Raw genomic sequence first — 13180 nt, forward strand, 5'->3', positions numbered from 1 at the left:
TTCCCCTGCCATGGCTGGCGTGGTGCAATTCACACACTGGGCCTGGGTTACCAGTGGGAAGTAATACTTTTCCAGCATGATTTAAGTTGTGTGAAATCCTCTAATGTTTTGGCTGCTGTGAAAATCAAATCTCTCCTCAGACTTGCCCCAAGGGCAGCAAGGGGCCCGGGGTGGGTGGTTGGGGAGAGCAGCACCCAGGCGGGACCCAAGCGGGGGATGGTTCTGGGCCAGCCCGGGGACACTGGTCAAATTCTCAGGATGTCAGATTATTAGTCATCTAACCTGAGCATGACCATGTTCAGTGAGATGAGCTACAATTTTCTGCATAAGCTCAGGCTTTCCTGGAGCAATGACATCCCTGGTAGTAATACCTGGCCCCACCTAGTAACTTAGGTATCCATACACACCTAGATCTTAAGAAGATGTCTTTCCTAATGACTGTCTTCTCTAAGAATCCATAAAAAGAAACAGACTTTGAACCCAATTTAATTATTTACTTGACCCTACTGTCATAAAGCGTTCAAATTCAAGTATTATAAAGATGGCAGCGGGGAGAGGATTCAGGGTTCTCAGACAGAGGAACAATTGGCCAAGGGAGTCAGCTATTCAAAGCTCCGCAGGTAAGTGGGAAAACATGTCAGCTGGGGGAAATCCGTTCTGAAAAGTTGCTACCTTGGCGGGGTGGAAGGGAAGGGGAGAAATCAGTCTTCCTCCTTAAGAAGGTGCTAGTATACTTTCAGTTTCTACTGAGCACCCACAGGGAGCTGTGCTTGAGAAAACTCTATTAATGACCGACTTCTGAAATCACTGCCGTTACCACGTGTCCTAATCTTTTTGGCAAAATTGAAAAGTTACAAAAGAATCAATATTAGTACTAATTGTCTCTTGTTGAAAGATTGATACGGGCTTGCCAGCCAGATAGGGTGAGCCTGGCAGGAACGAAACTGACTCCTGTGAGGACAGGCCTGGGATGGGGTCAAAACTCCAAGTTGCTAAAGTCTGTGGAGTAGGCAGGGACTGGAAGGATTAACAACAGCTTTTTCTTTTTCTTTTTCCTTTGAGAGAGAGAGAGAGAGAGAGAAAGAAAGAGAGAGAGAGAGAGAGAGAGAGAGAGAGAGAGAGCGAGCTTGTTTTTCCACTTATTTATGCATTCATTGGTTGCTTCTTGTATATGCCCTGACAGGGGATTGAACCCGAAAAACTTTAGTGTATAAGGATGACACTTTAACCGACTGAACTACCTAGCCAGGGCTACAGCAGCTTCTTAAAAGAAGAGAATATTCATCTAGGCAGTAGAGCAGTTAAGAGCACAGCCTTGGGGGTCCTGGGTTCAAATCCCGAGCCTGATACTTACCGTCTTTGGGATCTTGGGCAAATTATCTAATCTCTCCAAACCTTTAGAAATGACCTCAGAAGGGCTGTTAGAAGCTTAACGGATATTTAAATAATGTATGTAAAGTGTTTGGCACCATGTCTGTTGTACAGAAAACACTCCAGATGTGGTTCTACTATATTCATAGTGGTACTCTTGAACGGAAGTAAATACATTTTTTTTCTAGATGGAAGTGGAGAATATTTTAGGGAGGGAATGGCAACAGCAAAACACAGGAGAAAAAGAAGCCTTTATTATTTATTGTTTTAGTCCACACTGGGTGAAGGAGTCCTTAAGGAGTGTCACGAAGGGGAGAGCAGTGGAGGGATGGGGGAAAGTAGAGATTAGCATACTTTAAGCCTGGTTGGCGTGGCTCAGCGGTTGAGCGTAGACTCATGAACCAGGAGGTCACGGTTCGATTCCTGGTCAGGGCACATGCCCGGGTTGTGGGCTTGATCCCCTGTGTGGGGTGAGAAAGAGGCAGCCGATCAATGATTCTCTCTCCTCATTGCACTTAGAACTTAGGAGTCAGAACGGGGATTTTTTGAAAACTAAAAATAACATCATTATAACTGGGATGACTCATCTGGTACTTCACTGTAAGTGCATAATGGACAAGACGAAGGTTCATAAACTCAGTGTAGCTCAAAGTACAGAAACAACTGCATTTTCTTCCCACCCCCACCCCCAGATCCGACTTAAATTCGTTAAAGATGGCACAGAAGAGCAGCGGCCTAATGCGAATGTGCAGCTTTCTTCTCTTAGTGATCTTATTTCTGCCACGTGAAATGACAAGTAAGTTCATATTTCTTTCGCCTCTTTCAATAAAGAAAAAGTTCAGGTTAAAAATGATGGGTGGGCATTGGAAAAATCCAAAGTCCAAATTGGAATGAAGACATAGTTGCTCTGGTTCAGAATATAGGAGTCAGATGACATCATAAAATTTAAATGGAAAATATTTTTGTGGTTCTCCTAGTATAGAAGAACCTATTCTCTCCAGAGCCACAGCCACAATTTCCCTACATTTTAATGCATTGTATTACTAATCATATCCAAAATAATCTGCTGTTTATTTGAACATACAATTACACAGAAATCTTTCCTGCATTTGCTCTCCGCCCCAATCCAGAACTAGATTTCCCCCTCCATTTTAAAAGTAATATATAGTCGCTGTAAAATAAATTAGGAAATACAGGGTGTCTCAAAAAATGTATACATCCTCTAACAGCTGATAGCTCAATTTTGAAAATGAAATGTATTTCAATAAACACTGCCTTCATAATGATTCAATATGTGTGTATACATTTTGGGGACATGCTATTTATAAAAGAACAAAAGTAAAAATCCCACCAAATCCCATCATCCAAACACAGCCATTCAACGTTTTGGTGTATATTCTCCCAGATTAAAAAACAAAGCAACCAACAAACAAAACCTAGGCTGAAGTCTCATTATTTTTTTCCAGTCGTTTCTGTTTGTTTGTTTTTTTAAAGTTAATGTGTTTACAGACTATTTTAACCAATGGTATATAGGGGGCAAGTTTCTGGTGGCTAAAGTTACTTTTTACCTTTTGTTCCTTGCTCCTGAACCAGGAAAGTAAAAACTGAAATTTGGGTATGTTATATGATGGATGAGTTTCTAAAAATGAGAGATGAAAACAAAGTACTATATATCCTAATCATCCACCTCATAATGACTTATCTGTCCACAAACCACACCTGTCAAATATCTTTTTATTTCACTGCATTGCCAACACAATATGAAATCATCAGATATGGAAGACCAAATTCTATCACCTAATCAGAAATGTTTTCAATCAGCTTTTGCCCATATGCAATTTTGATAGATTTATTATTAGAGATATAATTTACATTCTGCCTATTCACCTAATGTTTCGTCTTAAATATTTTTTCATTTTACTATAGTACTTTTTTTCTTTGTATTTCTTTGTATTTCCCCACTCCCACTTTGCTACATGCAACCCCTTGAAGTAAACAAATTAAATCTGGTAAGCATTTCTCTACTTTTTTCTCTATTTTCAAGAATGCTATTCCATATATATATAGATAGAATTTTTCCCCAACACTTTTCCTCAAAAATGTGTGTGTGTGTGTGTGTGCAAATAGAGTAATTCTGTACATACTGTTTTCTAACTCAATGGTTCTCAAACCTCACTACACATTAGAATCACCTGGGGCTTTAAAAAAAATCCATGCCCAGGTTGCACTCCTATCAATTAATAAGAAAGTCTGGGGTGGGATCAAGGCATCAGCAATTTTTTAAAAATCTCCAGGTGATTCCAAGGTGCAGCAAAATTTGGTAACCATTTGCAGCTTTTCCTTCTTGTAGTCAATAATACATGACGGACCCTTTTCCTGGTAAAATCACACAGATCGATACGACTACCTTAATTTCATTGTTCTGATGAAACATGTGTGGCCGTTTAGAGTGCTCACTCTGTCGTAATAGTTCCTTCCTGCCCTCCCAGGCTCTGTTTTAACTGTGAATGGGAAAACCGAGAGCCACATTCTGAACACTCAGCTGGGCTCCGAAGAATCTCTGAAGTGTGCTGTTCAGAACCACACGGGGGACGAAGGACTTCTCTGGTTCCGAGAAGGGGGGGCAGTGGATTTGAAGTCTGAAAACAAAATCAATTCCAGCGCCGTCTGTGTGACTGCCATCAGTGAGGATGACAATGGAGTCACCTTTACCTGCAAGCTGCAGAGGGACCAGTCCGTGTCCATCTCCGTGGTGCTGAACGTCCCTTGTGAGTAAAAGGAAAGACACTGCGAGCCAGTCGGCGCGGTCTGCGCTGCACTCAGGGGTAGCTGAAGTCTGGGTCTAAAGAGTATGTGCATTTTAACGTTTGCTTGATATTGCCAAATTGTCCTACTTACGCTCCCGCAGCAAAGCACCAAGGGGCCTATTTCCCCACACCTCATGAGCACTGAGTGTGCCATTTGCCAGCTTGATATAAAGTTTTATTTGAATTTCAAAAATTAAGAATGAGGGTGGCCCTAACTGGTTTGGCTCATTGGATGGAGCGTTGGCCTGCGGACCGAAGGGTCCCTGGTTCGATTCCGGTCAAGGGCACATACCTTGGTTGCAGGCTCCTCCCTGGCCCGGGCCCTGGTCAGGGTGCGTGCAGGAGGCAACCAATCGATGTGTTTCTCTCATATCAATATTTCTCTCTGTCTTTCCCTCTTTCTTCCACTCCCCCTAAAAATCAATGGAAAAATATCCTCGGGTGAGGATTAAAAAAAAAAGAATGAGGGTGTTCACCTTTTCATGAATATATTGGTTGTTCATGTTCAAAACCTCAAAAGATGAAGCTCTTTGATGGCTGGGTTGCAGGAATTGGTCACCCATTGGTGGAACTATATGGCGTTAGGGGCCCTTTAAATGATTCTATGCAGATGAACATGGTTTGGTTAGAAAGCTGGTTCGACATGAGGGTGGTGTGGATGGTGGGGTGAGGGGTGATGTGGGTTAGGGTGATGATGCGGTAGGGATGTGGTAGAAAGAGCTCTGGACTCACGTTCAGCAGGCTTTTCTGTGAAAAGTTGAGGCCACTGCTCCTGAGATAAAAGGGTGCAGAAAATGCCAAAGAATCCAGCTCTGGAAAATACTGGCGACCTGCTGCTTGAGTTTCCAGCGTGAATCATTTGCTTGTACCTGGGAAAAGGAGTTTTGTTTTTTTTTATTTGCTATGAATTAATGAAATGTGATTTTTTAAACAAGCTTCCCTTTGCATATTTTGATAGAAGCCAAAACTACCAGGGGCCCTTGGGGGTCTTGTAATGCCTATGACGTGACAGATGAGGAAACTGAGGCTCAGACTGAGGCCGGAATTATCACAGCGGGAGCTGGGAACAGAACACAACCCCCAGGCTCTTAATCTAGTGTTCTTCCCATTGTACCTTCTTAAGGGAGGCACGGCAGAGATGCCATCATTTGGTGGCTTTAAAGAAAATGATTTTCGTTTTCCAACCTGAATCCAAAATCATCTGTATAACAACCTCCGAAGTATTGTTGTCGCCAATTGGTCAGTGGTTCATAGTGACAAACTGATACTCATTAATCAATAAGTCAAATGAGGTCATAAATGATGACAAGAATAGCATGTAAAGTCCTGAGAAAGTATTATTATTATAAATAGCAGTTGAAAATACACTATTTGGGGGAGTGTGCGCAGAAATGGGTTCTTTCATACACTGTTGCTGAAAGCATAAATTGAGACCACCTCTTTTGCAATATCTTTCAAAATTTCAAGTGTGCTTATCCTATGAGACCCAGCATCTCTATTTCTAGACGTTAACCTTGGAGAAACACACGCACATGTGCGTAGAGACATATACAAGAATACTTATTGAAGCTCTGTTTAATATTTTAAAAATGAATAAAACCTAATTCCCATCAAAATAACATGGTTAGAGTCATATATTCCACTATAGGACTCTAAAAGCAATAAACTAAGCTCCAGCCGGTTTGGCTCAGTGGATAGAGCATTGGCCTATGCACTAAAGGGTCCCGAGTTCGATTCTGGTTAAGGATACATACCTTGGTTGCAGGCTCCTCCCTGGCCCGGGCCCTGGTCAGGGCTCATGCAGGAGGCAACCAAGCGATGTGTTTCTCTCACATTGATATTTCTCTCTGTCTTTCCCTCTCTCTTCCACTTTCTCTCTAAAAATCAATGGAAAAATATCCTTGGGTGAGGATTAAAAAATAATAATAAATAAAAATAAAAGCAATGAGCTAGATCTCTGTGGTTCAATGTGGATATACCTCAAAAATATTCAAGTTATTGAAAGAATTCAATCTTTCATGTAAACCCTTCTCACCCTCCTAAAACAATACAATATATTTCCTATGGGTACATTATATGTAAAAAAAAAAATACCCTATTTTTTAAAAAAAGATGCAAGGATTTATATGAAATGTATAATAATGGGTATCTCTAAGAAGTCAGGAAATTATGAGGATAGAGTCAAGGAGGACCTGAACTTTATCTGAAATGTATTATTATTATTATTATTATTATTACTTTAAATATGTTTTATTGACTTTTAGAGAGAGAAAGGGAGAGAGGGAAACATTGAACAGCTGCCTCCTGTACGCACCCCACTAAGGATTGAGCCCACAACCCGGACATGTGCCCTGACTAGGAATTGAACCGGTGACCTCCTGGTGCTTGGAATGATGCTCACTAACTGAGCCACACTGACCAGGCATGAAATGTATTTTTTTTAATGTACTGATTTGAGAGAGAAAGAGAAAGGATGAGACAGAAAGAGAGAGAGATCTATTTGTTTGTTGTTCCACCTATTTATGCATTCATTTGCTGGTTCTTGTATGTGCCTGACTGGGGAGATCGAACCTGAAACTTTGGCATATCAGGACAACACACTAACCAACTGAGCTACATAGTCAGACCTGACATGTATTAATTAAAAAAAAAAAAAGAAATACGTATAGCTGATGAGCTTATGTTAATTTTAAATAGTTAAATAAAAAGCAACAGCTGATAGGACCTGTGGAACTGGTGGAACTGGTTATGTTTGGCAACTATGTTCTGTATTCAAGCAGCTTCCTACATATCTGAATACCATCGAACATCCTTGTTGGATACGGATACAGACTTCAAGCTCATTCCAAAGAGCAGCAAAATGTCATTCTTCTGAGAGTTATTAATAGCACAGCCTTCTCAGGGTCTAATTATTCAGTGTGCAGATTATACAAGCTCCTTCCTCCCTCCTTCTCCGCCTTGACGTCTTTCCTACAGCCCACTTCTCAAGCATTTATTACTCTTTTGCACCCTGGCCAGAAACTGCAAAGGGCGTGAAGAGGGGAGAGTCAGCTCAGCCATTTCTCCTCCTAAAAGTTGGAAAGGCCTGGTGGGGAGGAGGGTCGGATTAGTTGGTGACGATAAATGTGTCCGACTATTGATGGGTCTGTAACTGCCCTCATCATGGAGGAAGTAAGGAGTTGCTCGCAGGGAGGAATGAAAGGGAATTAGAAAACCACACTTATCTCCCATAGACGCCGGAGTTACCAGGATTGGAACACCTCTGGGAGGAGGACATCATTTCTAGAGGACTGTTGAGGAAATGCACACACGCATTGGTAAATGTGTGGTTAGAGCAAATGTGAAAGTGGAGGTTGTGAGGAGTGCTCAAAACCGCCATCCAGTAATGATCGTGCTAACCAGCACGGTGAGAAATTCTTTACAGGCATTATCTCACTTAATCTTCCACAGCAATGCGTAAGGTAGCTATGATCCCATTTTTTAGACAAGGAAACGAAGCGGTTACTTAGCAGTTAAGTAACTTTCCCAAGGTCACAGTAAGTGATGTAGTTGGAATGAGAGCCCACTGCAATGCCTGCTTTCTTAACATTATACTGTTTTATCCGCCACTAGCACAGATTGGTTAGTGTTACAAATTGGTACAGATTCATTATTATATATTCGAGGCCCAGTGCATGAATTCGTGCACAGGTGGGGTCTGGCCAGCCTGCCCTGATCAGGGTGGGGGTACTTATGGGGGGAGGGGCCGTAGGCAGTTGGCCAGCCAGCCCTGCCCCCTGGCCGAATTCCCGGTGGAACTCCCGGGTCGAGGGGACAATTTGCATATTAGCCTTTGATTATATAGGATATTTGCTTCCTGGTTTGTCTTCTCCACCACATTAAAAGTTCTATTAAGTTTGGAAATGGATGCATGTTATTTTTCCATTGTACCCGTGGTCCCTAGCCCAGTGCTTGGCATACAGTAGTCACTCAGTAAATTTCTGTCAAATGAATAAATGACTAGATGAGACAGACTGAAGATCTTGAACACTGACAGTAAACTATGGTTTATCTGCTAATTAAACTTCGATGCTTGTGTCTTGCAGTTCCTCCGCTCCTCAGTGGAAACGACTACCAAACAGTTGAGGAAGGCAGTGCTGTGAAGCTGGTTTGTAATGTGAAATCCAACCCCCAGGCTCAAATGATGTGGTACAGAAACAGCAGCATCCTGACCTTAGAGAAAAACCATCACCAAGTCCAACAGACAAGTGAGTCTCTTCAGTTGTCAATCACCAAAGTCAAGAAATCTGACAATGGAACCTACAGCTGTTTTGCATATTCACCTCTGGAAGCAAAGACTAAGGACTTTCACCTCTTTGTCAAAGGTAACTCTCTTTTTAAATAACATACAGCAGAGTGCAAAACTTGGAATAGATGCTCAGTAAATATTTTTCATGCCCAGCTGGCGTGGTTCAGTGGTTGAGCGTCAGCCTATGAGCCAGGAGGTCACAGTTTGATTCCCGGTCAAGGGCACATGCCCGGGTTGCAGGCTCAATCCCTAGTGTGGGGCATACAAGAGGCAGCCAATCAATGATTCGCTCTCATCATTGATGTTTCTATCTCTCTTTCCTTCTCTCTTCCTCTCTGAAATCAATAAAAATATATCTTTCATGACAACAAATGATGATGACAATTATGATTAGCAGCGAGGATTTTCTTTGGTGAATTATCCCATTCAAGGAGTTTCCCACGAAGAACTCTCATCCTTCCTTTTAGGGAAATGATGCCCATTCCTTAAAGGACACTGCCTTTTGAGCAAAGGTCCTTTTCTAGAACTATCTGGGGGAAGATGATTCTGGTAGGCTTTTAGGGGGGAGTATTTCCATGAACTCTCCTGGGCAACAAGGTTTGTAAAATCTGGACTTTTGAGTTCACAGCCTAGTGACAAACAGAAGTCAGAAACACATAGTGAAGAAAGATGCTGACTCGATAAGAAAACGGATCTCTAAAACCACTCCTAACTCTGAAAATGTAACATGTAGGCTAATCAGAAGAGGGAGTAGGGGGCTCTAGGGGTGGGGGTGAGTTCCTTCTTGGTTTCCTGCTTCATTTACCCAGGTTTATCACCTCTGCAATATAGGGATAAATGAAGCTCCAACGGATTGACCCTCCTCATAGTTCTTGTTCATACAAAAAGAGAAAAGCGAGATCCTGGTGTAGCAGATGCCGAAAATGCTCATGCGCACATTTCCTGGTCTGGGGCCAGGAAGCTAGAAGCAGCCAAACAAGCCGAGGCGCGTATATCTTGTTAGAACATTATTTATTCACTTTGCCATTCGCCCACTCATTGCCTTCCTTGCCAGTTCCCAGGAAGCCAAGTGAACCCCGGCCAGGAGTGTAGGACTGATGGGAGCATAGGGCTTCTTATTTCCTCCCCGTCGGTGGGTCTAGGGCACCAACGGAAAGGCTGGTGGGGAGGAAGAGCTGCTGCGGCCAATCACTGTGGTTGCTGGCCCAGTTCAGTCCTTTGTCATGCAGAACAGTGACAGTAAGCCCAGGGGCTACTTGCTTTAAAAACCAACCCCACAAAGAAGCTAAGAATCAGTGGAAGGGGCACCAGATTGAAGTCCGTGGCTATTCACACACACACACACACACACACACACACACACACACACACAAAAGCATGGTTGGTGGGAGCCTCAGGCCATACCATTCCGACTGGCTGTAAGGCCCACAGGCAGACATATCGTCCCTCTCGGTTAGGAAGGAATCATAATTGTTCCATGTCACATAAAAGATGTACAGCTTGTGTGACAAGCAGGATGCCAGTTTGACAACCTGGCTTTCAGGTGGGCAGGATTTGTTTGAGGTGGAGCTCTTCCAAACCAACTTGTTTTTCTTATTTCTTCCTGCTTTACGACTTCCCTGGTTGTTGGCTGCCTTGGCAGCAAAAGCACTGTGCTGCCGGTGGTCAGGCTACATGCCAAGTTTGCCATGAGCCTCTCTCAGCTGCAGGGCTCAGTGGGGTAGTTTCAATGAGGCCATGCAAAGCTGCAAATGACATCACAGATCTTTTTTCTTGAGCACAGGGTGTTAGCCCACGTGTTGGGATTGTTTTACCCAATGAACATGGGAGGAAAATGCCATTACTACGTCTGTGATTTGGGACATGTAAACTAACCTCTCAAAGCCCCCGGTTCCTCGCCTGTAAAATGGGGATAAAATACCTACTTTTGGGGATTGTTGGGAGGATTTAAGTAAGAGGATGGTATTCGTTAAAGTGCAAGGCATCATGGCTGCCACATATTAGAAGTACATAAGTTAGAAGCATGTAAATGTTAGTTCTCGTCCTCTGTGTTTGCATTTCCAACAGATAGAGGTTCGAGTGTACCAATAGAACCCATTATTGCTGCAACGGTTGTGGTCTTTTTGACGTTGTGCTTCGGACTGATTGCTAGAAGACAAAGGATAATGAAGGTATCTAAGTATTCTAGGCTATTTAGGTAAAACATCATCTAAATAAAAGCCAAGAACCAGCTGTATAAGTGACTAGAGTTAGGAACCATACTTGGACAATCTGGTCTCTCTGCCATATAATCTAAAATGGAAGTTGCTTAAGGGAATAAACATCTTTCATAAACTACTAGAAGCTCAGCGCGCGAAATCACGTGTGCCACAAGACCCATCAATGCACCTCCTGGTGACCGGTCGTTTGGTCATTATGGCTTTACGGCGTTACGATCACTGGCTTTTGATTTTTCTTCCTTTTAAATTTCCTTTTATTGTGGCAATGGCACCTCTGGTACAATAAATAAATGTAGAGAGGAGCATCTGCTCAAGAGTCAGGGATCTGCACGAAAAGGGTGACACTTGCTGCTCACCTTTTGAGTTAGGCCACGTGCCCCAGCTGTGGTGGGCTGGAGTTTGAATTGTTGAATGGTTAACCTTGTTGGTTAGCATGATGCAGAGTATGTGGGTGCATAGGTGAGGGCCAGGATTTGACTCCACCAGTTAACCCAGTGCCCAAGGGAGGCAAATATGGCAGAAAGCCTCTGAAGAAAGGCGAGCGTGGCCTCGGCCGAGTTCATTATCCAGCAAAAGCCATTCTTCTTGAAACATATGGTAACTGGCTTTTATTCGGGGCAACAATGTCTCCCAAGAAGAAATTCACTGAACCCCTGCTCCCCAATCCAGAGCAAATTTTTCCTACAAAAAAAATACTCAATTACGTACAAATCCTGGAAACATTTTGAATTAAGAATTACATCTTCTCTAGATGTAATAAAAGTAATCAATGTAGCCAGAGAAATAAGACCTGGACCAGTGCAGGGGTGGCTGTGTATGCTAGGCATGTCTGTATTGGTGTGTATTTTTTAGGTAGGAGATTATCAGACACATTGGGGTTTCCTGTCCCTTGAGCCACCTTGATGCATTCAAAATATTGATTAATGGGCCTTTAAAAAGCCAGAAAACTCATTGCCCCTGTTGTGTTTGCCTTTAGTGCTGCATAAAGGGTGAAGATCCTCAAAGAGAAACAGCTCTGTAAGTACTGTGGGCTGGGTCTGCCTTAAGCAGCAGGTAGCAGTGGTGTGCATCACAAAGCCCATCCCGGGCAAATTCCTCCTGAGATGGGAGGTGCTGGAAGGTGAAGGGGTTCAGAGGAGAACAGAGGGTGGAGGAGAATCTGCCTCCTCTTTAGCGGAAGATGGGCGAGGCCGTTTGGGAGGTTGCCTGGAACTGAGAGTATCTTTGGTCTTAAGCCTACTCTCTCTTTAAACAACTTTGCGCTAATGCTTGTGCAACTGCATTTTTATTGCCCTGCAATGTAAATGAGTGAGAGGGCCTACCTTAGGGGAAGCCACCGCTGTGTTCTCCTCACAGCAAAGTCAGGAGCCACAGTCCTCATCCTAAATCCTGCCTTCTCTTTGGAACTTCCTTTGATCTGTTGGTTCCAGATACGTAAAGTGGGTGGTGGGCATTCTTTCCAAGAGTATGAATTTAATTTTGATTTTTTTATTGTTATGGTCATCATTAAAATTAATTTCTTGGCTCATTTCAGATGAGAAAGCTGAGGTGCCATCTCATACAGCAAGAACTGTGCATCTGGATCGCCTTGATTTATGTAGCCCCATCTGTATTTATTGCTATTATTAAATTCACTCCTGTCAAATTGTCAGAGGTTATGAAGACGTGTTTCATTAAGCACTTAACAGTAGTTTTTATGACTAATTTGATCTACTTGCGGAACATTTCTATGAAGAAAGCTGTTCAGAAGGAAAAGTAAGATTTTTGTTAAGTCTTCTCCTTGAAGGGCGTGTTCATTGAAATTTGTTCTGAAAAGGAAGGTAACTATGTACCATTTAGAGTATATTTTCCTAGAGAGGAGATTAGCAGCTGTTTGGGTTTTACAAATCAGTACACCACCACCCAAAATAATTGTGGGGCAACTTAGAGTGATCCGTTGTTTTAAGTTGCCAAGGAAGCCTGTAAAAAATACCGATTATCATCTGCTTTCACCGTCGTTATATAAAAGAAATGTTTTGGGGCTGAAAAGGGAAGGATATAAGATCAGAATATAAAATACTCTTTTAAATGGAAGAAATTATGAAAAGCTCAGCATATTTTTCTCTCTCTTCATGTTTGACACAATCCCAAACCTTTTGAACTATATACAGTGATGACGATGAGAACAGTAGGGGACGCGGGCTGGCCAGCATGTTTGTTTACAAGTACCGTTTGCTTCTTTTTGCAACATCCTCTGCATAGTTCTAGCTATATCATGTATGAGTGGGCCTGTGCTTTTCTCATATACCTCAGTTTTAAATTGTAGCCCTTTTGTAAGTTATCGCTTTCTCTGCTTCCATCCTGTGTTCACTTTCCCCCCATAAGAGTCTCTGCTTCGCTTTGCCACACAACTGGGGTGGGTTAGGGGGAGAGGCGGCCCTGGCCAGAACCACCTTGGATGTCTCTGCTTTGCTCCCCATTCCCCACCCCGTATCTTAGAAAAAAACATTTTTTTG

The 13180-nt window shown here is 42.7% G+C and overlaps 1 protein-coding gene across 1 annotated transcript; it reads left to right on the forward strand.

Moving 5' to 3' along the window:
- Nucleotides 1–542: 542 nt before the first annotated feature.
- TMIGD1 (transmembrane and immunoglobulin domain containing 1) lies at nt 543–12336 on the forward strand. Its single transcript, XM_070393637.1, has 7 exons — nt 543–620; nt 2064–2167; nt 3861–4139; nt 8264–8542; nt 10534–10637; nt 11662–11702; nt 12220–12336. The coding sequence occupies exons 2-7, from the start codon at nt 2086–2088 to the stop codon at nt 12221–12223; spliced, it is 789 nt and encodes a 262-aa protein (XP_070249738.1). The 5' UTR covers nt 543–620; nt 2064–2085; the 3' UTR covers nt 12224–12336.
- Nucleotides 12337–13180: the final 844 nt, after the last annotated feature.

Source organism: Myotis yumanensis, unplaced genomic scaffold (genome assembly GCF_028538775.1).
Source record: "Myotis yumanensis isolate MYYU_CA2020_CCGP unplaced genomic scaffold, mMyoYum1.0.hap1 SCAF_16, whole genome shotgun sequence".
In the NCBI taxonomy this organism is placed as follows: Eukaryota; Metazoa; Chordata; class Mammalia; order Chiroptera; family Vespertilionidae; genus Myotis; species Myotis yumanensis.